This window comes from Leucopleurus acutus (genome assembly GCF_964270905.1).
Source record: "Leucopleurus acutus genome assembly, chromosome: 11".
NCBI classification, from domain to species: domain Eukaryota; kingdom Metazoa; phylum Chordata; class Mammalia; order Artiodactyla; family Delphinidae; genus Leucopleurus; species Leucopleurus acutus.
Window position 1 is genome coordinate 22,578,393 of NC_139152.1, and position 26,760 is coordinate 22,605,152.

At 35.5% G+C, this 26,760-nt stretch overlaps 1 protein-coding gene across 4 annotated transcripts in view; it reads left to right on the plus strand.

Moving 5' to 3' along the window:
* Positions 1 to 25,943, plus strand: part of FGFR1OP2 (FGFR1 oncogene partner 2) — a 32,760-nt gene extending 6,817 nt beyond the window's left edge. For 2 of the 4 annotated variants that reach the window (XM_082851154.1, XM_082851155.1), the window contains exons 2-7: positions 6,899 to 7,035; positions 9,235 to 9,352; positions 17,023 to 17,165; positions 19,559 to 19,672; positions 22,120 to 22,233; positions 23,937 to 25,943. In XM_082851154.1, the coding sequence (XP_082707280.1) occupies positions 6,901 to 7,035; positions 9,235 to 9,352; positions 17,023 to 17,165; positions 19,559 to 19,672; positions 22,120 to 22,233; positions 23,937 to 24,074 (762 nt within the window). In that variant the 5' untranslated portion in view covers positions 6,899 to 6,900 and the 3' untranslated portion in view covers positions 24,075 to 25,943. Of the gene's footprint in view, positions 1 to 2,788; positions 3,462 to 6,898; positions 7,036 to 9,234; positions 9,353 to 17,022; positions 17,166 to 19,558; positions 19,673 to 22,119; positions 22,234 to 23,936 lie in introns of those variants that run through there. The other 2 variants (XM_082851156.1, XM_082851157.1) reach the window with 2 other exon arrangements.
* The last annotated feature ends 817 nt before the right edge of the window (positions 25,944 to 26,760 follow it).

Here is a 26,760-nt window from a genome sequence, read left to right on the forward strand (position 1 = left end):
AATTTTCTTTTCTCTGAAGTCTAATTCATCTAGTATATTTTTTAAAATAAATTTATTTTTTTATTTTTGGCTGCATTGGATCTTTGTTGCTGTGCGTGGGTTTTCTCTAGCTGCAGCATGCGGGGGCTACTTTTAGTTGCGGTGTGCAGACTTCTCTTGTGTAGCACGGGCTCTAGGTGTGCGGGCTTCAGTAGTTGTGGCATGCAGGCTCAGTAGTTGTGGCTCGTGGGCTCTAGAGCACAGGCTCAGTAGTTGTGGCGCATGGGCTTAGTTGCTCTGCAGCATGTGGGATCTTCCTGGACCAGGGCTTGAACCTGTGTCCCCTGCATTGGCAGATGGATTCTTAACCATTGCGCCACCAGGGAAGTCCTTCATCTAGTATTAATATAGCCACCAGCTCTCTTTTTTAAATATAATACCTTTTTTGAGATACAATTTCACATACCATAATATTCCATCATTTAATGTGTACAATTTGATGGTTTTTTTGTATATTCACAGAGTTGTGCAACCATCACCACAATCAATTTTAGAATATTTTCTTCACTCCAAAAAGCTATGCCCATTAAGTCACTACCCATTCCCCTTATCTTCCCCCTCTCCCTTTGACCCTAGACAAATCACTAATCTACTTTCTGCCTATATGAATGTGCATCTTGTGGACATTTCATGTAAATGGAATCAAAATACGTGCTCCTTTGTTACCAGCTTCTTTCACTTAGCATAATTTTTCAAGTTTCATCCATTTTGTAGCTTATGTCAGTACATCATTCCTCTTTTTTTGGGGTCAAAAAATATTCACTGTATCACATTTTATTTATTCATTTTTCAGTTGTTGGACATTTGGACTATTTCTACTTTGGAGCTATTATGAATAGTGTTGCTATGAACATTCATGTACAATTTTCTGCAAGGACATGTTTTCATTTTCTTGGTGTGTACCTAGGAGGAGAATTGCTAGATCATGTGTTTAACCTTTTGAGGAACTGCCAGACTGGTTTCCAAAGTGGCTGCACCATTTTACATTCCAACCAGCAGTCCATGAAAGCTCCAAATTCTCTACATCCTAGCCAACACTTAACTATCTTCTTTATTATATAGTCAGCCTAGTAGATATGAAGTAGAATCTTGTTATTTTGATTTGCAGTTCCCTGATGGCTAATCATGTTGAGCACCTTTTCATGTACTTATTATTAGTACACTGGCTTTCTTTTGATTGGTGTTTATATAGTGTGTTTCTTTCCATCCTTTTACTTTTAACTTACCTATATCATATTTAAAGTGAGTTTCGTGTAGACAACATATAATTAGGTCCTGTTTTAAATCCTAATTAAAGAGTTAGATTATCAGACTGCGTGTTCTAATGTGTTTAGAACATTTATATTTAGTGTAGTTATTAATATATTTGTATTTAGATCCACCATCTTGTTTGTTTTCTGTTTGTACCCTCAGTGTTTTGTTCCTTCCTTTCCCCTTTTTTCCTTCTTTTGGGTTATTAAAACTTTTTATTCATTTTAATTCATCTGTTATGATTTTAACTCTTATCTCCATACTGCTTTTTTTAGGGATTTCTCTAGTATTAAAACATATATGTTTGTTTACAATTGACATTTTATCATTTCAAGTGAGATGTTGAAACATTATAGTATAGGTCCATTTACCCTCCCCGTTTATGTTACAGTTATATATTACATCTACATAAATTGAAAATTCCATCACAAAAGTTATAGCTTTTGTTTTCAAATATCAGACATTTTAAAGCACTCAAAAAGAGAATAGTCTATTATTTTTTTCAAGATATTTATGATTTCTCTTGCTCTTCCTTTATTCCTGATACTCTAAGTTTCCTTCTGCTATCATTTTGCTTCCCTCTGAAGAATTTCCTTTAGAACAAATCTACTAGAAGTGGATTCTCTTCTTCTTCATCTGAGAATGATTTTTATTTTACCTTCATATATGAAGGGTATTTTCACTGGATATAGAATTATGGGTTGAGCGTTCCATCCTTTAGCACTTTTAACTGGCCTTCCTGATTTCTTTTTTTTTTTTTAGATGTTGGGGGTAGGAGTTTATTAATTAATTAATTTATTTTTGCTGTGTTGGGTCTTCATTTCTGTGCGAGGGCTTTCTCTAGTTGTGGCAAGTGGGGGCCACTCTTCATCACGGTGCGCGGGCCTCTCACTATCGTGGCCTCTTTTGTTGCGGAGCACAGGCTCCAGACGCACAGGCTCAGTAGTTGTGGCTCACGGGCCTAGTTGCTCCGTGGCATGCGGGATCCTCCCAGACCAGGGCTCGAACCCATGTCCCCTGCATTAGCAGGCAGATTCTCAACCACTGCGCCACCAGGGAAGCCCCAGCCTTCCTGATTTCTGATGAAAAATCTATAGTCATTCAAAATGTTGGTTGTCTGTAAGTAATATGTTATTTTTCTCTGGCTGCTTTCAGGATTTTTCTTTGTCTTTCATTTTCAGAAATTTGATTATGATGTGTCTGAGCTTGGACCTTCTTGGATTTATCCTGTTTTGGGTTTGCTGAGGACTGAGAATGATACAAGCAGAAAGATTTCTGAGAAAGAGGCAAAGTGTTGCATAATTTAAATTCATGAATAACTGATCCAGTTAAATGTTTCTATTTTACCTGATTGACAAGTTAGAATATTCTTGGAAGGACACAAAATATAATAGTATATTAACCATTGTGAGTATTATGGCTTTTCAGTAGGGGACTTTTAAAATCCATACGTAACAAAAATAAATATGCTATTATTAATATATTGCTCATATATTTAGGAATGTTATGTAGTCCTAAACCATAGAGAGAGGCAACCCTATAAAATCCACTTGGAGATGTTCAAAACGTCCTTTAGGAATGGTTTTAGTCCTCGCTTCACCTTTACAGTTTTTCCGGATACATTTATTTACAAATAAGGTGTGTACTGGACCATATCCTCTGCCATCCAAGCAATTTTCCCATCAGTGTTTAATATTGTGGCTAATCTTTTTCTACTGGAATGAGTTAGTGTTCATTCAGGGTTTTGTCTGGTACTATCAGGTAGCCATCCTGATTATGTCAGCTCTTATACTCATGGATTTTATAACCTGATCATCCCATGTTTCTTTCTGGAATTTGGAAGGCCAGATTTTGTGTGTCTGTGATGGAATCTTTGACTTCTCCATGGATTTCTTATGATTTTATTGTTTTACGTGAAACCCTTGCATAGGACTTTTAGTAAAAGTAATGTTTTTATAACTATGTACTTTAAAGTAGTTCGATAGTATCTGTAATATACGATACTAGCTTTAGAATCTTTTTTTTTTTACTGTGCATCTCTACCTTATTATTTTAGGTAGCATCAAGCCATCAAGTAGTTAATGTATTTGTTGTTTTTTAAAGGATATCTGAGGAACTTCCTTGCAGCATTTAAAAAAGTGAATTATTCCAAAAACAACTCAGCTACTAGTGTATGTATTTACTCTTTCATTTTAACGAGTTGCTCTATCTTAGAAGGCCACAGTTAAGTCATTTGATCAATTTGGCTTCTGGTAAGAAATTGAATTTTATCAGCATGACTGAAGTGCCTGTTATGTATCAAGCCTGATGCACGTCACTTTTCATGTTTGATGTAAAACCCATTAACAAACAGTAAAGTCGGGATTTGGTGCTAGAGAGTTCAAAGTCCTTGCTTTGGGCTTGGACACTCCGTGAATCTTGGGAACACAGTCACGAGATTTTCTTCCAGTAGGTATGATTGTTGGAGTAAGAGTTTTGTACCAGAAGATGGTAATATGAAGCGGAGAAAGTAACATTTCATAATTATTCCACTAGTAGATGATTTAGGGTGCTTTCATTTAGCAGTTGGGATTTACTACATATGGGAACATTAGGTATAAAGACCTAGTATAAACTCTGAAGGTGCTTTGACTAATTTAGTTGAGATCTGTGATTGCTCTGAGGCAAGGAGGGTGAGCCTTAGCTACTGAATCAAAGCATAGGATTTAATAGGCAGTGGGTCTTTGGTGCCATGTTGTCAAGTTGATATCCCCAGAACACAGCTTAACTTTTTCATATTCCTTTTTTTTAAATACTTATTTATTTATTATTTATTTGGCTATGCAGGGTCTTTGTTGCAGCACACAGGGTCTTTGTTGCAGCATGCGGGATATTCAGTTGTGGCATTGTGGGATCTAGTTCCCTGACCAGGGATTGAACCTGGGCCCCCTGCATTGGGAGCATGGAGTCATAACCACTGGACCACCAGGGAAGTCCCAACTTTTTCGTATTTCAAAAAGAAAGATTTATGATTATCTGGAAAGATTCCATCTAGTTTCAGGGCTCTGTAGATTCCTTCGCCCAGAGAATTCTGGGAGCATGGCTTTTGGGGAGAGGGCAACTTATTGAATTACACACAGTATAGGTATTCTCATGTCTAGATCACCTATCATCTGATCATATATAGGAACTTTAGTGCATTTTATTTGGAAACGCATCCTATCTATTGTTTGTAGATGTCATGTTGTTACAAAGCATAAAGAGGTATTCTTCTCATAGTAGTCCCACCAGTATCATTTAACAATATCCTAGGTTGGAACCTAGGACTGTCAGAGGTTCCTCATACTTGTTCTATTAAATCAAGATAAACTTTACTTCCCTAAGATCTTTTATAACTTTCTCTAGACTTTGTTTTTTTTATTTCTTTCACCATCTATTACAACCAGTTATTTTTACTATAAGACAAATATTTTTTTCTCTTTTTAATTTTTTTTTCCCCACAAATAACTTTAAAATTTTACTCTGAAGAATCTGCTGTTCTATAGTAGTGGGATTGATAGGAGATATAGAGATATAGTAACTCCCACATAAATAGGAAAGCCATACTATTACCTATCTATAATTTTATTTTTTTATTATTTTTTTTTGCGGTATGCGGGCCTCTCATTGTTGTGGCCTCTCCCGTTGCGGAGCACAGGCTCTGGACGCGCAGGCTCAGCGGCCATGGCTCACGGGCCCAGCCGCTCCGCGGCATGTGGGATCTTCCCGGACCGGGGCACGAACCCGTGTCCCCTGCATCGGCAGGCGGACTCTCAACCACTGCGCCACCAGGGAAGCCCCTATCTATAATTTTAGATTATTCCCCTTGGAAGTTTAGAGGAAGGGCAAGGCATTATTGGAGACTAATGTCTCTCTTGGAGCAGCATCTTAGATAGATTTTGAATGGCTGTCCTTTTGTGTTTTAGCCAGTACAAGCCATTGGTTCCTTTAATTGCCCTTTTGCTTGTATTTTGAAGTACACTTATCTAAATCTCCTAGATATTAGAGGACAAATCTTTTGGTTGTTTTATCTAGAGAGACAGAAATTGTATTAGTTTCCAGCTTAATTCTTAAAGCTCTCTGGAAATGTCTAGTCATGAATATTTTCTAGATTGGCAGTTTTACATTTTAATTTATTTTGATTAAATCTTTTTATTCAGCTTTAAACCTGTTTATAATAACAGGACAGTATACCCTTTGCTTCAGCTGTTGGGTACAACCAAGAATACTGTTTGAACGTTTTTTCATCTTTATTTAGTTTACAATTTTGAATCTTTGCTATATAACCTTAAATGAAAGCCTGCTAAAATGGCCTGATGTGTTTTCTTTCCTTCTTTTAAAATGTTACACAGTTGGGTTATTTAAATCTCTTTTGTACTTAATGCATTTTTCTGTCTGACGGGCTAATAATTAACTGAACTATAGTCCAGTACAGTAGCATCTAACTGTCCTACATTCTGTAGCAAATTTCTGTCTTCCTAAACTTGATGAAAATCCTTCATTATAGCCCTTAACTTGGTTCTATACCTGAGTTTTAATTTAATATCTATAGACCTGGCTTCTGGCCTAGTAATTTTACAGTGTAATTTTATTTTTTGAGAAAATCTTGAAGAAAGGGTAGCTTATATAGAAAGTAAGGTGACACTTAGTAGAAAGAGAAAAATTCAAGAATGATAAGTTTTAGAAGGTTAAAGATTTTGAAAGACATTATTTTAAGATTAAAATTTTGTTTTGAGGTCTCAGCATGCCAGTTGAAGAAACTACAATAACTGTTGGCTGCTTCATGTTTTGCCTCCTAATTTTTTGAGCTCCTTTTATGCATATTAATTATTGATTTTAACACCTCAGAAGTTTCCCACAATGGCCAGTGTTGTTCTAAGTTAAAACTTTCTTTGCCATTCACTAAGGAAAGTGCAAGAGTTAGGATTATAATGCAATTTTATATAAGAAGCCAAAGTTCCTCCAGAAGGAGGTTGACACTTGAGCATAGCATGACACATAGAGGCCACTTTGGCTGGTCAGTAGTGTGCATTTGTGAATGGTGTCTCAGGTCACCTGACCAAGCAGAGGCTAGGAAGGGTCTATGGTCAGAGACCTGACAGTCATTGACTGCAGAATAAAGACTAATAAAGTGACCTTTTTCACAAATGACAAATGACTTGATAGGGTTTGCCCTTATGAAAGCACAATTTCTGTATAACATAAAATATATCCATTGGCTGTGTACTTTTTTTCCCCACTATAAATTCAGGGTGTTTTAAATACATTCTGATTATGTCTGCAAATCATACATGTATGATCGCACACACACACGTGTGTGTGTGTATATATATACATATGTAATTATATAATTATATATATTTATACGCATTGTATTTTTTGAATATTGTAAATTCCCTTTTGAGTTTGTTCTACCTTAACAGAATCAAAACCACAGATGTTCTTAGATGTTTTTTCTTCCGAGACAGTGAGCAATCCAGTAACAAATGTAGCTTAAGCATATCTGTGTTAACGTGAAACTAAAATAAGATGCTATGCCAGCTTTGTTTTGAATCTTGATTTTCATTTTTAATTATACATTTTCCTTTAGAAATGAGTTGCACAATTGAGAAGGCACTTGCTGATGCTAAAGCCCTTGTTGAAAGACTGAGAGATCACGACGATGCAGCAGAATCTCTGATTGAGCAAACCACAGCTCTCAACAAGCGAGTAGAAGCTATGAAGCAGGTTTGATGTTTTTCCTTGCTGATTCCATTTTAAAAAAGCAGTCATTGATATTTATGTGTTGCTTGAATTGTAAACTTCTGCTTAATTAGTATTTTATTATTTTTTAATGTTCTCTAAAATTTAAAAGTAGCTTGACTTGTGTGTTTCAGTTTACTTTAGATTGAAATGTAATTTTGTCAAGTTCAACTGGCAGGTATATATGTATATATTCTAAAACATATAGACTTGATTACTTTTCTGACAGTGATGCACATTTGAGTTTGGAAAATACATGAATTTTTTAGGTCTAGATACATTTGACAAAGACCAGGTAATATCTTTCACTATATAATTGACACATATTTTGCTCTGTCTCCTATTTTTATAATGTAGAAATATTTTTCTTTATAGGAGTATTTAGGTGACACTATTTAACAATAAAATAGTTTTTGAAAATGATGCAAAGCCATATCTGGTTTCCACCTTTTGCAGTTACTGCATTTGTACTTGCTACCTTATTTTTCATTTAATGCTGCCAGTTAAAGAAGAAATAAAAAGGACTTCACTTCTTGTTATCCTTACTGTTGTATATAAGAACTTTACAGTGAGCTACTATTTTAAGCCCTCTTTTGATAAAGAGTTTCGACTCTAAGAGAATTATAAAATCTCTGATATTATGATGGAAATCACTGGAGGAAAATATATATTCATAGCTTACTCTCTAGAAATGCATCACCCCTTTTGTAAAAGGAAGCAACCCAGGGTTACTGCTTTTAACAAAGCTGCTGAAAATAGTGAAGGAAGTTTACTTATTTTGTTTTGCAACTCTGTTGCCCTAAGCACATTACATACATCCTTGTCTACCTTGATTCATGCATTCCAGTGAACATATATATCTGGTATTGAGTTGTAAAAAAGGAGGGTTGACAACCAGAGTTAAGAACCATACCATAAAGTTTACCCTTTTGAAGAGTGCAGGTCATTGGATTTTAGTATATTCACATGCTGTGCAACCATAATTACTATCTAGTTTGAGAACACTCCATTACCCCAAAAGCCCATATCCATTAGTAGCTACTCCCTAGGTCTCCCTTTCCCTGGCCGCTGGAAACTACAAATCTGTCTGTCTCTATGGATTTGCCTATTTTAGACATTTCATATGAATGGAATCATACAATATGTGGCTTTTTGTGACTTTTTTTAACGTAATGTTTTCAGGTTTCATCGATGTTGTAGCATGTATCAGTACTTGATTCCTTTTTATTGCTAAATAATATTCATTGTAAGGATACAGCACATTGTGTTTATCTGTTCATTGGTTGATGGACATTTGGATTGTTTCTATTTTTTGGCCATTATGTATAATACTGCTATGAATACTTGTTTGTAAGTTTCTATGTGGACATATGTTTTCAATTTTCTTGGGTATATACCTAGTTCAATTAGAATGGATGGGTCTTAAAAATCTATATTTAACTTTTAGAGCATCTGCCTGACTGTTTTCAGAGCAGGCACATCATTTTACATTCCCATGAACAGTATATGAGAGTGATTTCTCCACATCCTCTCCAGCACTTGTTATTACTTGCTTTTTGATTAAGCTCATCCTAGTCGTTGTGAAGTGGTATCTCCTTGTTACACTGAATTGTATTTCCTGAATGACTAATGATGTTAAGCATCTTTCATGTGTTTATTGGCCATTTGTGTATTTTCTTTAGAGAAATGTCTCTTCAAATCCTTTACCCATTTTTTTCCAGCTTTACTGAGATATACTTGACATACAACATTGTGTAACTTTAAGGTGTTCAATATATATTGATATATGTATATTTTGTGAAAAGATTACCTACCACAATGAGGTTAGTTAATACCTCCATCCCCTCACATAATTACCGTTCGTGTGTGTGTGTGTGTGTGTGTGTGTGTGTGTGTGTGTATACATTTAAGATGTGTTCTCTTGGCAACTTGCAAGTATATAATACAATATTGTTAACTCTAGACACCATGATGTACATTACATCCTCAGAACTTACTTGTTTGCCCATTTTTAAATTGAGTTATTTTTCCTTTTATTGAGTTGTATTGAGTTGAGTTGTAAGGGTTCTTTATCAAATATACATATGTGTGTGTGTGTGTGTGTGTGTGTGTGTGTGTGTGTGTGTATCAGATACATATTTTCAAATATTTTCTCTTTCATTTTAATAAAAATCTTTTCATTAGTATCAAGAAGAAATTCAAGAACTTAATGAAGTTGCAAGACATCGGCCACGGTCCACATTAGTTATGGGTATCCAGCAAGAAAACAGACAAATCAGAGAATTGCAACAAGAGAACAAAGGCAAGCTATATTATCACTGTGTATAGCAAATCAAAAGAGAACTTTAATCTGCAACTGTACTATCAACTTGGGACCAATTACTATTTTTTAAAATGGGAAAAAAGGGAATTCCCTGGTGGTCCAGCAGTTATGACTCTGCACTTTCACTGCCACGGGCCCGGGTTCAGTACCTGCTTGGGGAACTAAGATTCCACAAGCTGTGTGGCATGGTCAATAAATAAATAAATTAAATAAAATGGGAAAATAGCCAGTTAAAGTTACTTTGTGACATTTCTAGTCCATTATGCCTAAATCGTAGTTATTGCTCTTTTTTTAGAACATCTTCATTGGAGTAAAATTGCTTTGCAATGTTGTGTTAGTTTCTGCTGTATAACAGTGAATCAGCTATACATATACGTATAACCACATATCCCCTCCCTCTTGCATCTCACTCCCACCCTCCCTATCCCACCCCTCTAGGTGGTCACAAAGCACTGGGCTCATCTCCCTCTGCTATGCAGCTGCTTCCTACTAGCTATCTATTTTGCATTTGGTAGTGTATATATGTCATTGCCACTCTCTCACTTCATCCCAGTTTACCCTTCCCCCTCCCCATGTCCTCAAGTCCATCCTCTACGTCTGCGTCTTTATTCCTGTCCTGCCCCTAGGTTAGTTGGAACCATTTTTTTTTTTTTTTTTTTAGATTCCATACATATCTGCTAGAATACGGTATTTGTTTTTCTCTTTCTGACTTACTTCACTCTGTATGACAGACTCTAGGTCCATCCACCTCACTACAAATAGCTCAGTATCGTTTCTTTTTATGGCTGAGTAATATTGCATTATATATATGTGCCACATCTTCTTTATCCATTCCTCTGTTGATGGACATCTAGGCTGCTTCCATTGTCTGGCTATTGTAAACAGTGCTGCAATGAACACTGGGGTGCATGTGTCTTTTTGAATTATGGTTTTCTCTTGGTATGTGCCTAGTAGTGGGATTGCTGGGTCATATGGTAGTTCTATTTTTAGTTTTTTAAGGAACCTCCATATTGTTCTCCATAGTGGCTGTATCAATTTACATTCCCACCAACAGTGCAAGAGGGTTCCTTTTCTCCAAACCCTCTCCAGCATTTATTGTTTGTAGATTTTTTGATGATGGCCATTCTGACCGGTGTGAGGTGATAGCATCCTTTCATGTGTTTGTTGGCAATCTGTATATCTTCTTTGGAGAAATGCCTATTTAGGTGTTCTGCCCATTTTTGGATTGGGTTGTTTATTTTTTTAATATTGAGCTGCGTGAACTGCTTGTACATTTTGGAGATTAATCCTTTGTCAGTTGCTTCATTTGCAAATATTTTCTCCTATTCTGAGGGTTGTCTTTTCATCTTGTTTATGGTTTCCTTCGCTGTGCAAAAGCTTTGAAGTTTCATTAGGTCCCATTTGTTTATTTTTGTTTTTATTTCCATTTCTCTAGGAGGTAGGTCAAAAAGGATCTTGCTGTGATTTATGTCATAGAGTGTTCAGCCTATGTTTTCCACTAAGAGTTTTATAGTGTCTGGCCTTAAATTTAGGTCTTTAATCCATTTTGAGTTTATTTTGGTATATGGTGTTAGGGAGTGTTTTAATTTCGTTCTTTTACATGTAGCTGTCCAGTAATCCCAGCACCACTTATTGAAGAGACTGTCTTTTCTCCATTATATATTCTTGCCTCCTTTATCAAAGATAAGGTGACCATATGTGCATGGGTTTACCTCTTGGCTTTCTATCCTGTTCCATTGATCTATATTTCTGTTTTTGTGCCAGTACCATACTGTCTTCATTACTGTAGCTTTGTAGTATAGTCTGAAGTCTGGGAGCCTGATTCCTCCAGCTCCATTTTTCTTTCTCAAGATTGCTTTGGCTATTTGGGGTCTTTTGTGTTTCCATACAAATTGTGAAATTTTTTGTTCTAGTTCTGTGAAAAATGCCTTTGGTAGTTTGGTAGGGATTGCTTTGAATCTGTAGATAGCTTTGGGTAGTACGGTCATTTTCACAATGTTGATTCTTCCAATACAGGAACATGGTATATCTTTCCATCTGTTTGTATCGTCTTTAATTTCTTTCATCAGTGTCTTATAGTTTTCTGCATACAGGTCTTTTGTCTCCTTAGGTAGGTTTAGTCCTAGGTATTTTATTCTTTTTGTTGCAATGGTGAATGGGAGTGTTTCCTTAATTTCTGTTTCAGATTTTTCATCATTAGTGTATAGGAATGTAAGAGATTTCTGTGCATTAATTTTGTATCCTGCTACTTTATCACATTCATTGATTAGCTCTAGTAGTTTTCTGGTAGCATCTTTAGGATTCTCTCTGTATAATATCATGTCATCTGCAAACCGTGACTGTTTTACTTCTTTTCTGATTTGGATTCCTTTTTCTTGTCTGATTGCTGTGGCTAAAACTTGCAAAACTATGTTGAATAATAGTGGTGAGAGTGAGCAACCTTGTCTTGTTCCTGATCTTAGTGGAAATGGTTTCAGTTTTCACCACTGAGAACGATATTGGCTGTGGGGTTGTCATATATGGCCTTTATTATGTTGAGGAAAGTTCCCTCTATGCCTACTTTCTGGAGAATTTTTTTCATAAATGGGTGTTGAATTTTGCCAAAGCTTTTTCTGCATCTATTGAGATCATCGTATGGTTTTTCTCCTTCAGTTTGTTAATGTATATCACATTGATTTGAGTATATTGAAGAATCCTTACATTCCTGGGATAAACCCCACTTGATCATGGTGTATGATCCTTTTAATATGCTGTTGGATTCTGTTTGCTAGTATTTGTTGAGGACTTTTGCATCTATGTTCATCAGTGATATTGGCCTATAGTTTTCTTTTTTTGTGACATCTTTGTCTGGTTTTGGTATTAGGGTGATGCTGGCCTCGTAGAATGAGTTTAGGAATGTTCCTCCCTCTGCTATATTTTGGAAGAGTTTGAGAAGGATAGGTGTTAGCTCTTCTCTAAATGTTGGATAGAATTTGCCTCTGAAGCCATCTGGTCCTGGGCTTTTGTTTGTTGGAAGATTTTTAATCAGAGTTTCAATTTCAGTGCTTGTGATCTGTCTGTTTATATTTTCTATTTCTTCCTGGTTCAGTCTCGGAAGGTTGTGCTTTTTTAAGAATTTGTCCATTTCTTCCAGGTTGTCCATTTTATTGGCATAGAGTTGCTCATAGTAATCTCTCATGATCCTTTGTATTTCTGCAGTGTCAGTTGTTACTTCTCCGTTTTCATTTCTAATTTTGTTGATTTGAGTCCTCTCCCTTTTTTTCTTGATGAGTCTGGCTAATGGTTTATCAATTTTATTTATCTTCTTTACGAACCAGCTTTTAGTTGTATTGATCTCGCTATTGTTTCCTTCATTTCTTTTTCATATATTTCTGATATGATCCGTATGATTTCTTTCCTTCTGCTAACTTTTGGGGGTTTTCTTCTTCTTCTTTCTCTAATTGCTTTTGTTGTAAGGTTAAGTTGTTTATTTGAGATTTTTTCTTGTTTCTTGAGGTAGGATTGTATTGCTGCAAACTTCCCTCTTAGAACTGGTTTTGCTGCATCCCATAGGTTTTTGGTCATCATATTTTCATTGTCATTTGTTTCTAGGTAATTTTTAATTTCCTCTTTGATTTCTTTAGGGAACTCTTGGTTATTTATAGTGTATTGTTTGGCCCCCATGTGTTTGTATTTTTTACAGTTTTTTTCCTGTAATCAATATGTAGTCTCATAGTGTTATGGTCAGAAAAGATACTTGATATGATTTCAGTTTTCTTAAATTTACCAAGGCTTCATTTGTGACCCTAGATATGGTCTGTACTGGAGAATGTTCCATGAGCACTTGAGAAGAACATGTATTCTGTTGTTTTTGGATGGAATCTCCTATAAATATCAATTAAGTCCATCTTGTTTAATGTGTCATTTAAAGCTTGTGTTTCCTTATTTATTTTCATTTTGGATGATCTGTCCATTGGTGAAAGTGGGGTGTTAAAGTCCCCTACTATTATTGTGTTACTGTCGATTTCCCCTTTTATGGCTGTTAGCATTTGCCTGATGTGTTGAGGTGCTCCTATGTTGGGTGCATAAATATTTACAGTTGTTACATCTTCTTCTTTGACTGATCCCTTGATCATTATGTGGTGTCCTTCTTTGTTTCTTGTAATAGTCTTTATTTTAAAGTCTATTTTGTCTCTTATGAGAATTGCTACTCCAGCTTTCTTTTGATTTCCATTTGCATGGAATATCTTTTTCCATCCCCTCACTTTCAGTCTGTATGTGTCCCTAGGTCTGAAGTGGGTCTCTTGTAGACAGCATATATATGGGTCTTGTTTTTGTATACATTCAGCCAGTGTATGTCTTTTGGTTGGAGCATTTAATCCATTTACATTTAAGGTAATTATCGGTATTATGTTCCTATTCCCATTTTCTTAAATGTTTTGGGTTTGTTATTGGAGGTCTTTTCCTTCTCTTGTGTTTCCTGCCTAGAGAAGTTCCTTTAGCATTTGTTGTAAAGCTGGTTTGGTGGTGCTGAATTCTCTTAGCTTTTGCTTGTCTGTAAAGGTTTTAAGTTCTCCTTCAAATCTGAATGAGATCCTTGCTGGGTAGAGTAATCTTGGTTGTAGGTTTTTCCCTTTCATCAGTTTAAATATGTCCTACCACTCCCTTCTGGCTTGCAGGGTTTCTGCTGAAGGATCAGCTGTTAACCTTATAGGGATTCCCTTGTATGTTATTTGTTGCTTTTCCCTTGTTGCTTTTAATATTGTTTCTTTGTATTTAATTTTTGATAGTTTGATTGATATGTGTCTTGGCGTGTTTCTTCTTGGATTTATCCTGTATGGGACTCTCTGCACTTCCTGGTCTTGATTGACTATTTCCTTTCCTATGTTAGGAAAGTTTTCAGCTATAGTCTCTTCAAATCTTTTCTCAGACCCTTTCTTTTTCTCTTCTTCTTCTGGGACCCCTATAATTCGAATGTTGGTGCATTTAATGTTGTCCCAGAGGTCTCTGAGATTGTCCTCAATTCTTTTCATTCTTTTTTCTTTATTCTGCTCTGCAGTAGTTATTTCCACTATTTTATTTTCCAGGTCACTTATCCGTTCTCCTGTCTCAGTTATTCTGCTATTGATTCCTTCTAGAGAATTTTTAATTTCATTTATTGTGTTGTTCATCATTGTTTGTTTGCTCTTTAGTTCTTCTAGTCCTTGTTAAACGTTTCTTGTATTTTCTCCATTCTGTTTCCAAGATTTTGGATCATGTTTGCTATCAAAACTCTGAATTCTTTTTCAGGTAGACTGCCTATTTCCTCTTCATTTGTTAGGTCTGGTGGGTTTTTACCTTGCTCCTTCTTCTGCTGCATATTTCTCTGTCTTCTCAATTTGTTTAACTTTGGGGTCTCCTTTTCGCAGGCTGCAGGTTTGTAGTTCCCATTGTTTCTGGTGTCTGCCCCCTGTGGGTGAGGTTGGTTCAGTGGTTGTGTAGGCTTCCTGGTGGAGGGGACTGGTTCCTGTGTTCTGGTGGGTGGGGCTGGATCTTATCTTTCTGGTGGGCAGGGCCACATCCGGTGGTGTGTTTTGGGATGTCTGTGAACTTAGTATGATTTTAGGCAGCCTCTCTGCTAATGGGTGGGGTTGTGTTCCTGTCTTGGTAGTCGTTTGGCATGGGGCGTGCAGCACTGGAGCTTGCTGGCTGTTGGGTGGAGCTGGGTCTTAGCGTTGAGATTGGAGATCTCTGGGAGAGCTCTCACCAATTGATATTACGTGCGGCTGGGAGGTCTCTGGTGGTCCAATGTCCTGAACTCAGCTCTCCCAGCTGAACTCAGCTCTCCCACCTGACACCATGACCGAGCTCCAAGACCCTGTCAACCACACGGCTGCTGTATTATTTAGGGTTCCACTAGGAAACAGCATGCTTAGCTGGGACTTTGAGGAAAAGGCAGTGAAGGCACTATTTCAGGAATGTGGAAGGAAACAACAAGGAATGTTGAGGCACCCACGGACTAGCAACCATACCTACACATTTCCTGACTCACTCCATCTTCATTTCTTCTCCATTCTTGCTGCTATCACACATCTATTTTTTGTTTCTGCTGGGTCACACGTCACTCTTTTTACAGTTGAATTTTATTAAATTGGAGAAATATTTTATCCTTTGCAGAGTCTCAGTTTCTCCATCCAGATGATGGAATGGATAATATCCTCTTCTCAGATTTGGATGAGGATTAAGATAGCATATTTTTAATGGACCTGACACTCTACATCTTCTCCCTTGTGTCAGCCAGTACTCTCAGTACTAAGTAATAAAACTTTTTTAGCTTAGTTATGAAAGGCAATTTCGTTTGTGCTATGTGACTCAAACGTGGAAGACAGAGGTGCACGGTGCTAGCTGGAAGCCAGGCAGAAGCCTGAAGTCAGATTGCTCCCATGTGAAGTTAGTTGGAGCCCATGCAGAACCAGAACCACAGACAGCTGAGGGGAAAAGGCTTTGATGTGGTGATTAAGAGGCGTGTGATCAAGGTAGCTCCCCAGATAGAGAGGATATTTATTGCTCTTTATCCTGTCCTACATATGAATGTCTACCTTACTTGGATCTTAGACTCTCACCCTCAGTATCCAGTTTGCACCATTGTCATTACCTATGAAATAACTCAGTTTCATTCTCGGCAGTCCCACCACTTTGGCCCACAACTTAGGTGTTCATAGTCTCTTGCCTGAACTGTCCTCATTGGTCTCCCTGATTTCAGTGTCTTTTCCCTCCAGTCCATCTTCAACACAGGCATCAGATTGATTTTTCAAAACTATATCTGATTATGTTATTCTTTTGCTTGAGAACCTTCGCTGTGTACTATTTTCTTATCCATCGTCCTTCAAAGTCGACTCCAAGCCTTCTTTTTTGTATTCTTCCCATACTTCTCTTCTCCGTGAAATCTTTGCTCTTGTCACCCTGAATGATTTCCCAAACACACCATCGAGTTTCATGCCTCCCTGCTTAGAATGCCCTGTCGTTTATTTTTCATTTCAAGGAATGCAAGTTGATCTCAATACTATACTTCTGTGAAGCTTTCACCAATTTTTCCTCACAGACTTTCTGTATGTATTTGGATAGAGCTCCACTCTACACTTACCACATTGTATTTTAATTATTTATGTTTTGTTTTCTCCACTAGACTCTGAGCTTTATGGCCTTTTGGTATTCCTAATATAGAGCATGATCTGATACTTAATCCCTGTTCAGTAAATATTTGTTAAAATGATTTCTCAAAAAATGAGTTTAAAATGGTCATTTTGAGAACTAATAAAGGACTCCATTTGGTATCATTTCTTTTTTTTTTTTTTTTGCTGTACGCGGGCCTCTCACTGTTGTGGCCTCTCCCGTTGCGGAGCACAGGCTCTGGACGCATAGGCTCAGCAGCCATGGCTGCTCCGCGGCATGTGGGATCTTCCCGGACCGGGGCACAAACCCGTGTCCCCTGCATTGGCAGGCGGACTCTGAACCACTGCGCCACCAGGGAAGCCCCAGTATCCTTTATTTCTATGTGGCTAGATTTTTGTACCTCATATTTTCTTTTTAAAATACCCCCTTTATAAATTGCTTTTTTGATTAATGTGGAAGAGAATACTTTGTACACCCTGAACTCAAGTTTGAATAAAATATACTGTTGTTTTTGATAGAATTACGTACATCCCTGGAAGAACATCAGTCCGCCCTGGAACTTATAATGAGCAAGTATCGAGAGCAAATGTTTAGATTGCTAATGGCTAGCAAAAAAGATGACCCAGGGATAATAGCGAAGTTAAAAGAGCAGCACACCAAGGTAATCCTTTCTGTAAATATAATTTGAAATAGAAAAGGAGGACAATTGGGTAACTTGTGTTCAGATTTTTAAAAAAATCATAGGAATCTTACATGATATTGCATACTTCTCTTTTTGACATTTTCTTCTTATTTTTTTCATGTTATGTGTCATTTTCTGTTTGATTTACTCTCCTAACTCCCATTCTTCCCTAGTAGCTTTAATATATATTAAAAAATAAACTTTATTTGGGAAATAAAGGTAAGTCTGTTCAATTCAAAATTATTTTTATAAGGTTATCTGCTTGTAAGAAATACTTCTTTTAATTTGTGTATTGATATCTCTTGCAAAAACGAAAATTAAATGCTTAAAACTTTTTTAAAAATCTGAAAACAGCTACAGGTAGATTTGTTTTTCTTAAGACTATTTTCTGAATGAGGTTAATTCATCCAGACTGTAGATACTCCTGATTATTAATGGTAGTGCCATGGTGGGGGGGAGAAGACATATATATGTCAAATATATGTGTAGATTTATGTATATATAAAATACATTGCCTCCCCACCCCCTCCTCCATCACATATCACTTAATATCATTTCTAGAGACAGAGCTGAACTAATAGAAATTAGTGTTTTTCCTGCTGTTCATCATACTCATTCTGATCCCTGTGTTTACTAGCACCTGTTTTGAAAACAGGTAGAATAGTCCTTTTCCGTTTATGTTTTATTTTAAACTGATTTTTAACTGCTGGTGTGAAATAAAAATATTAGAATAGATTGTGACTACTAGGCCATTATCTGTATTGGATAATGGTGAACTAACTATTAGTTATAACTAATATTATTTAAGAAATATTCATATAACATTTTTATCTTTCTTGATTATTGAAACACTTTTTAGATTCCTTAAAATGTTATATTTCTTCCATCTTGGTGCTTGTAGGTATTTTAAAATTATTAATTCTATCAAAATTAAATACCTAGTGAATTGCTTTAATATGTAAATTCAACTCTACATATTAAGGAAGTTAGTAATCGACAGCTCTTGTGTCAAATAGTAAAACAGTAAAAATAAATGTGGCTTTAATATTATCTGATTATGTTATTCATCTCCTATCCAAAAAGAAACCTTGGATAGTTAAATGGCAATCTTTTGACTATAAACTGTATCTATTGTTAATGAGATCATTATAAAAAGTTTAATTTTAAATATATAATTTAAGAGGTTTTCTTAAGGTACAAATATGAACTGACTTAAAATTATTGGTAAGATAAGTATAATCTTGAGACATTCCAAAAGGCCCTTATGTTTAACAACTTAGGTTTTTTAAGATCTAAAGAGAACGCTCTGGCAAACTAGTGCTTAAGAATAAGGTACTGACGCTAGCTAGTCTCTTGTGGTAGCACCTATGTCAGAAGCAAATGTTTTCTAAAACACGTTAGATTTTACCACTCATCACAGCTGTTTTATTAATTAGCAAAGTTAAACATTTCTTAAGATAGCTGTAAATCATCCTTTTTCAATTATGTCAATTGAATTCTTCATCTAAGTGCTGATTCTTGCCTTCCATGAAATGACAGTTCAGTTACTTGTTATTAATTCTAACTAATACATATTAATGTTTGTGATTTTGATTTTTCCCAAAAAGGAGACACTTTGATTCAAACAGATATTTATTAACAAAAAGGAGACACTTTGATTCAAACAGATATTTATTAACACTTGCACTGGCTTAGTTATTATTAATAATAAGATGAATGAATAAGTTTATTACTCTACCATAGAAGCTTTCAGTGTATTGGGAGATACAGACACAAACATGATTATCTAATATAAGGTAGGATGTGATGAATCCTAAAATAGAGATCTGAATTATTACTGGAATACTAGAGGAAGCAAGGTTAGTCCTCATGAGGAGAATCTGGGAAAGTGGCAAGGAAAGGTAGCAAATCCATCTAAATCTAGCCTTGAATTAATTATTGGGGTCAACAAGCAGAAGTGGGTGAGCAGAGAAACTTGTATGATAAATATGAGCTTCCAAGATATGTTTAGGTACCAGTGCTCTGATATGGCTAAGCACAAAAGTAATTTTATAACACATTTAGGGCTAATAAACAAAGTTACACGTAACAGCATTTTGGAGTAAGAGAACCTTTTGAGACTAGTGTAACATAGAATTTTGTCCTCACCTGGAAGTTTTTGAGCACACATTTAAAAACCAATAAAAAGTTTGAGGAGAACTCATTTTCATTCAAATACTCATTTTTACATTATTTTTGAACTGCTACCTTTTTGGAAATCTTAAAAAAACAAACATTTCAAACAGTTGGCTAACACGCATGAACTAACACTCATTCAGTTTTTAAATTACGGATAATATCCGTATTAACATTATAATGACTCTGTACTACAGATTGACATGGTGCATCGTAACAACTGCGAAGGATTCTTCCTTGATGCATCTCGACACATCCTTGAAGCACCTCAACATGGACTGCAGAGGAGGCACTTGGAAGCAAATCAGAATGTACACTAAATAAAACAGTCAGCTTTTGGGGTGTGGCTGGAAGGGGGGTCCATTTAAAAAGTTCTTTTACATTGAATTCTCCTCCCAAATTAAATCAGCAAATAAATGAAATTGCTTTTAAAAACGCTGTGCTTTTCATAGCCTTGCAAAAGTATTCAGTGTAGAAACTTTAAGTCTGTCATCAATTCTCTGTGTATTGTATTATACATAGCCTGTTAGATAATTGCAGGCTTTAAAGGTTCTTTGGGCCAGCCTTTCATGTTATTGTTCTTGTTAGCTATAGATGCAAAATTTTAGTAAGTTTCAAACGGTCATCCTCTTGCTGGACATCAAAGATGTTTTCTTGGTAATAATTTTAATCTGATTTTCTAAAAATTTTGTTCAAACTATTGAACTGTTTTAATTCAGATTTTCGATAGTTATAGTCCTTTAGTTTGAGTTCACAGTAAAATTGCCTTTGTTTAGGTGTTACTAAGTATAGCAGTATACCCTCTCTATTGTGTCTATTGTGTTTTAACTGCCTTTTTTTTCTGGAAAGGCATTTCAAGACAGTGCAAGGTTTATGTTGCTAGCACTTCTTGCCTTTAAGACAGTTTTGAAAGCACAGGTCTTGCCTTCTTGTGCCTATTAAGAGATCCATGACACTTCCCTGAAGATTTTATTGTAATAAGTGAACCACCCAGGAACCAGACCTATAAAAATACACTTCTGTTTGAAGTATTGGGGTTTTTTTCTTACGATGATTGTATTAAAACAGACTGTCCTGAAAAAATTAGTAGTTTCTTGTCTTCTTTCGTTTTAAAGGCAAGTAATTATCTGCTTCCTTGTAGTCGTTTAACCTAGGTCAGTGCCATAAGACACCAAATCATAAACTGAGAAAGCTGTTGGTATTCAAAATTTTTACTCGTTACCCTTATTCAGTTTGCTGCTGCAGTTATCTATACTTAACTTGCGTTTAAACATTAGGCTCCCTTTACAGTGGGAGGGATTGTAATCATTTTTTTTAAACTGCTACAGAATACGACAGATGTTTGTCTTGATATCATTCTTGCTATCATAATCTAATCCAGAGCTGTCCAATAGAACTTTCTGCAGTGATGGAAATGTTCTTTATGCTGTTCAGTATGGAAGCCACCAGCCACATGTGGCTATTAAGTACTTGATGTGTGACTAGTGCGACCTGAGGGGCTGAACTGTTAATTTCTTAAAATTGTATTTGACTTCAAGTAATTTAAATTTAAATAGTGCCATAGTGGACAGCGTAATCTTTTATTTTGACTTCTTCTATCTTTTGATATCTTCCAGCTTTTTATAGATTGTGTTAAAATAATATAAGGATCTGTATTTTTGTTGGTTAAGAAGATATTAAATGTGTGGTTTGCTAAAGATATTCCTATTCTCTATTATATTCCTTCCATAGTTTACTAGTTTTGTAGGTTTTGGGGGGTCTTGTTCAAATACTTTTTACAGAGTATATACAACTATTTAAGAGACAGTGTTTATTTGGGGAGCTATTAACTTTTATATTTAAGTTTTGTCCTTAGTATAATAAAATGACCCTCAATTGCTAGTGAACAATCGTCTGTAGAACTTGTTCATTTAAAAAAGTATTATTCTCATGTTTGTTGATTATAAACCTTTTGTCTGTCTGTTTCATTGACTGTAAGCTCCTTGAAATCAGGGAACATTTCTTAACAGGCTTCATATTCCTGTCACCTAGCACAGTGCCTGGCTCATCATAGGTATGCAAAAAAGAATACGAGAATGAGATTGGAAGAAATTTATGCTACTTGCTGTGCCAAACAAATGTGGATGTCTATTTTATACTAAAATTATATTTTGAACAGTTTGCGAAGGCCAGTTAATATTCAATACTTTAAAGAAGAACTCTGTTCATTTTACTCAATACTTATTATCTATTATGTACCTAACATTAAATAGTAGGCAAATATAAGCAATGTACAGTTCCTGCTCTCAATGAGGATTATAATCTAGAAGAGGTTCTGGACTGAATTGAGATGAATTTTTAGGCATGGAAAATACAGAAAATATTTTTAAATCATGAAGACTTCAGTGAGGAAAAGAGATTGAATGCTTATCTTTCCCATTACTTTGGTCAATGGGGTATGTAGGTGCAGAAAAGAAAAAGTTGCTGATCATTTGTGGTGAGAGGAATGTGAAATGAGTATTTTTCCTGTTTATGGGTTTAGATATACTGTGCTGCTTATCCTTAATCCTAGTCCTAACAGAAATCTGACTTCAAAAGCACATTCATGGTCAGTCAACTTTCTTGTAAATATGTTTGATATATTACATTTATGTTAAATGGCAATGCAAAGATATTACATTCATATTAAGTGGCAATGCAGATTTTATAAAAAGGGGAGGATCCAAAAATTTTTAAAAAGTATTTCACTGATTCACAACTTCCATCTCTTTTTTTTCAGGAATTACAAGCACACGTTGACCAGATAACTGAAATGGCAGCAGTAATGAGGAAAGCCATTGAAATCGATGAGCAACAGGGTTGCAGGGAACAGGAACGAATATTTCAACTTGAGGTAAGTTTTAAATTACACATGTAGGTGAAAACTGTCCATACAAAGATTTATGCCAGAAAATATATCCCACTTTAAAATATATACTTTCTGGGGACTTCCCTGGCGGTCCAGTGGTTAAGACTTCACCTTCCATGCAGGGGGTGCGGGTTTGATCCCTGGTCAGGGAGCTAAGATCCCACATGCCTCGTGGCCAAAAGAACCAAAACATAAAAAAAACCAGAAGCAATATTGTAACAAATTCAATAAAGACCTTAAAAATGGTCCCAAAAAAATCTTAAAAAAATAATATATGTATGTATATGTATATATATACACACACACTTTCTGGGATACTAGTAATGTTCTTTTTCCTAATCTGGATACTGGTTATATGGGTGTATAATGCAAGACCATTTATATAGTAATGCAAGAGTCTAGGATCAATAGTAAACTTACACCAGTAATTGAGAAAATTGATTTTTTTTTTTATCCTGTGTCTCTTCTGTTATTAGGTGAATATACTTCTTCAGCTTAGTAATTTTTTTAAATATCTTTATTTTATTAGAGGTCACAGTGATGCAGGGAGAAATGTTTTCAGTCCACAAATCATATTCTTTGGCCACTTGTATTTTTCTGGGGAATATAAAAGCTTTTATCGCATCTGTCCTTTATTTTGTGGTAGCAAAAGCACAAGTCATTGTTGAATGACTGAAATCAGTAGAGTAGACCTTTATACTTTTAAAACCTTTCTTTTGAAATCATGGTGGAGAAATTGGTTATAGAGGGCCAAAAATGATTTCTCTAAGTGTACAAAGTTCTCTCATTCTTTATAACAAAGGTAAGCAAACTTTTTCAGTAAAAGGCCAGATAGTAAATCTTTTAAGCTTTGCAAACAGGCAGTCTCTGTTGTAGCTACTCACCTCTGGCATTGTAATGAAAAAGCAGCTATACACACAAAAAATAAGATTGGACTCAACTGTGTTCCAGTAAAGTTTAATTTACAATAACAGGCCTCACTCAAGCCAGGCCATAGTTTGCTGATCTCTGCTTTATTTATACCATTGACACTTAGAAAGTAAGACCAAAAGACAAAGCAGTAGAGAATAAATTATGAGTTATTTGTAAATGTCTAAAAATTTCTTGCAGTAACTAATCTAGAAGGAAAGGGCAAAGGCAAAGTTGTTTACCAGTGCTAGATTTGGTCACTTAACTTTCCTTCTAAGAAATATCACAATCTATTCAGCCAGCCCTGCTGCTGTTAAATTCCAGTGAGGGAAGCAAACCAGGCCTTGCCCTGCATTCCATGCTATCATGGAAATAATCAAATTACTAAAGTACTGAGAGCTTTTAGCCCCACGGTATTATTCAGACTTTCTGAGTTTACACAAATATAAATCTAGGTGTCATTTTCTTACTGTGATTTTCTATACTGTGATTATAAAATAGGGCTGTTTCTGAGGTTCTGTCTACAGTTACAGCTGCATAAATAAAAAGGCTTTTCAGTGGTGGAAGACATTGAATACATGATTCCTACCTCTTTAAAAAAGTGTTCCGTGGGTTCAAGTTGTCAACTTCAGCTGCATATATCATTGAATACATTTCTGCCAATTACAGTACTTGCTTTTTATTTATCATACCTTCATATGTTTGGCTTTTCTTAAGATATGTTTGTACTCTTGTAGCCACCTCGGTGACTGCTTCTATGTTTTTGTGCTTTCTTATAGCAAGAAAATAAAGGCTTGAGAGAGATCCTTCAAATAACTCGAGAATCATTTTTGAATCTTAGAAAAGATGATGTGTCGGAAAGTACATCTTTATCAGCATTAGTGACCAATAGTGACCTGAGTCTGAGGAAGAGCTGAAGAGCTTTTAAGTCTGTGAATGAATTAACAGAAAAATCCATCTCAAGCTGCCCTTTGTTTTATTTTTTATAATATGTACAGTGCACTGGCAATGACATTTTTAAAAGACAGCAACAAGAAAATGCATAGTTAATGGTCATAGACGTTATTCCAAACTATAATTGAAAAATAGAAACTAAGCCTTTGTTAATTGGTGAACAAGTTAAAGATTTTCACAGTGACTGCTGAATGTATCAAGAGCTTTCAGCAGTGCTGCTGGCTTTCTGGTTGACACTTGGATAAACATGAATATGCCCAACAAGTGTCTGGGAATTAATAGAAACATCCCAATTTTAAAATACAAATTTTGCCACAGTATTGTGAATGGAAAATCGTCATACTAAATTATATCCTCCCTGTATGGTGAAAGTTAGCAAGTAGCTTATGTACCATGAGACTTCAGCTTTAATGATTGCCTATCTACCTTCTCATTAATTTAAATTTTTGTCAAAGAAAGTTCAGTTTGAAAGACTTAGGAATGTTTTATATGCACCATAAATAAAAGAGGTAATTTAATTTTAGCTAATTTATCCTAATTAATACTAACAGTTGTCCATGATTTGCTTAAGTATATGAAATATTTCAGGAATGAAAGAGAAGGAATACTACTTTCTAAGAAAGAAGAGCTTATAAGAGACATATTTAGTAGGTTAAACTACTTCTTTGAAAGAATAAGTTTTGGTTCTAAATCAGTAATGGAGATGAGATTTTTCTCTTCTCTGTTTGATCTTTAAGGATATTACGTAGTTCATTTAGCTAACAGTTGAAATGTTTGATATAGCAAGATAAGTATGGTAATTTCAAAGTAAATTGGGAATTCCTCTGCCTCAAAACCTTTTTCTTTTCCTTAAGTAATTACGCTTAAGACATATAGAAACAGTAAGTTAAAATTTAAAAAAAATTTTTTTCTAGATCTATTCTTAAGTTCCATCTGGTTCTCATAACCTACAAGATGTTTCTTGTAACCTTTCAGTCAAAGGGCTAGGGGGTGGTGAGGGGGAAATCTGGATTTATAAGTATTTGTTTTATTTTTTACAGAATATATATCCAGTATATAAATTTTTAAAAGCTGCTAGAAATAGAAATGTGCTTTAACATCAGTTGAAATCTAAATTTTTCATGTTTTGTCGTGATTATAGAAGAAAAGGTAAGAGTGTCAAATATGATTATTAAATATACTGTACTCACATTAAATATATATTAAAAATAGCACAGTAGAAAATTCTACTTTGGAGTATATAATTTGTTAAAGTAATATTTACATGGTAACTTTTATGTATAATTTCATATATTGGTAAAATTCAAAACTACTTTTCGCTTCGGAATTTTTTATCTTAAGTTTGGGGGAAGTGGGGTTGATGGGACTGATTGAATAGAAAAGGGCTAATGGCCCAAACATTAAATAGATTTCTTTTCTCATTCAGAGGCCTTAATTGTTATTTGGTAAACAAGTGACAGTTTTTATTTTTCAACTTTTCTGTTGGTTTTGGGGAAAGTATCCTTTAGTTTGATGCCACATTCATTCATAGAGTTTTTATCCCAAGTCAGAATTGAAATAAGCTACACAATTGAGAGTAAGTCTGAGGCAATTCATTGGGGCAGCTCTATTATAAAACATTACTTGATAAATAATTATTTTTGTAAACAGATAAGTTGAGTTAATTTATTCTTGGTCTTCTTACTTGGATATTATTTTAAGAACTTGGTGTTTAAAGACATTTATGTTATTATATAGCAAGTGTTCTAGCCCATACTTTTTTTTTTTAAGCAGAACCTTAAAATTTATGTCTGAGAATATGTACTACTAGGAACCTATTTTATCAATAAAGATGAGCGATTAAAATTGGTATGGTCTCCAAGTTTATTTTTTCTTACCAGAAACTTAGTACTTAGCAACAGCTTCTATCTGTATTTCTTAGGAATTGGCCAGCAACTTACTGCTGACTTGGCAGACGTTTTGATCATCTGTGGTGGGTTTAATAGTGTCCCCCAGAAGTATGCCCAGGTCCTAACCTGTTGTACGTGTGGATGAGAGCATACTTGCAGATAGAGTCTTTGCAGATTTAAGGATCTCAGGATAAGATCATCCTGGATTTAGTATGGGCCCCAAATCCAATGACTGTTGTCCTTATAGGAGAGGGGGAGATTTGAATCACACAAGGAGAAAGTCATGTGAAGACAGAGGCAGAGGGTTTTGCAAATCAAGGAGCCCTAAGGTTTATGAGGGGCCATCAGAAGCTAGGAGAGATGCATGGAGTGACCTCGGCTCCCTCAGAGCCTCCAGGAGGGACCAACCCTGCTTGATTTCAGACTTCTGGCCTGTCAAACCAAAGGCTGATGTGAGAGCAAGTGAATGAATTTCTCAAATACTAACTTCCCCTAGAATATGTTCATTTTAAGACCTACCTCAGTGATTATAAGGTTTTTGTTCCTAGCTCATGCAGACTCTAGCATGTATAGAATACAAGAAGTGAAAACCATCTCTATTCAGTAGAAAGAAAATCACTGGTATCTATCATTGAAGGGATTCAGGAGGGAGAGCTGGTTTGGAAGAAAGGTTGAGTAGCTCTACTTGTGGAATGGGAAGTTGTCCTCTGTTGGAAAAACCTTCCGACGTTAATAAGCAAAATGAGAGAGTGCATTTTTT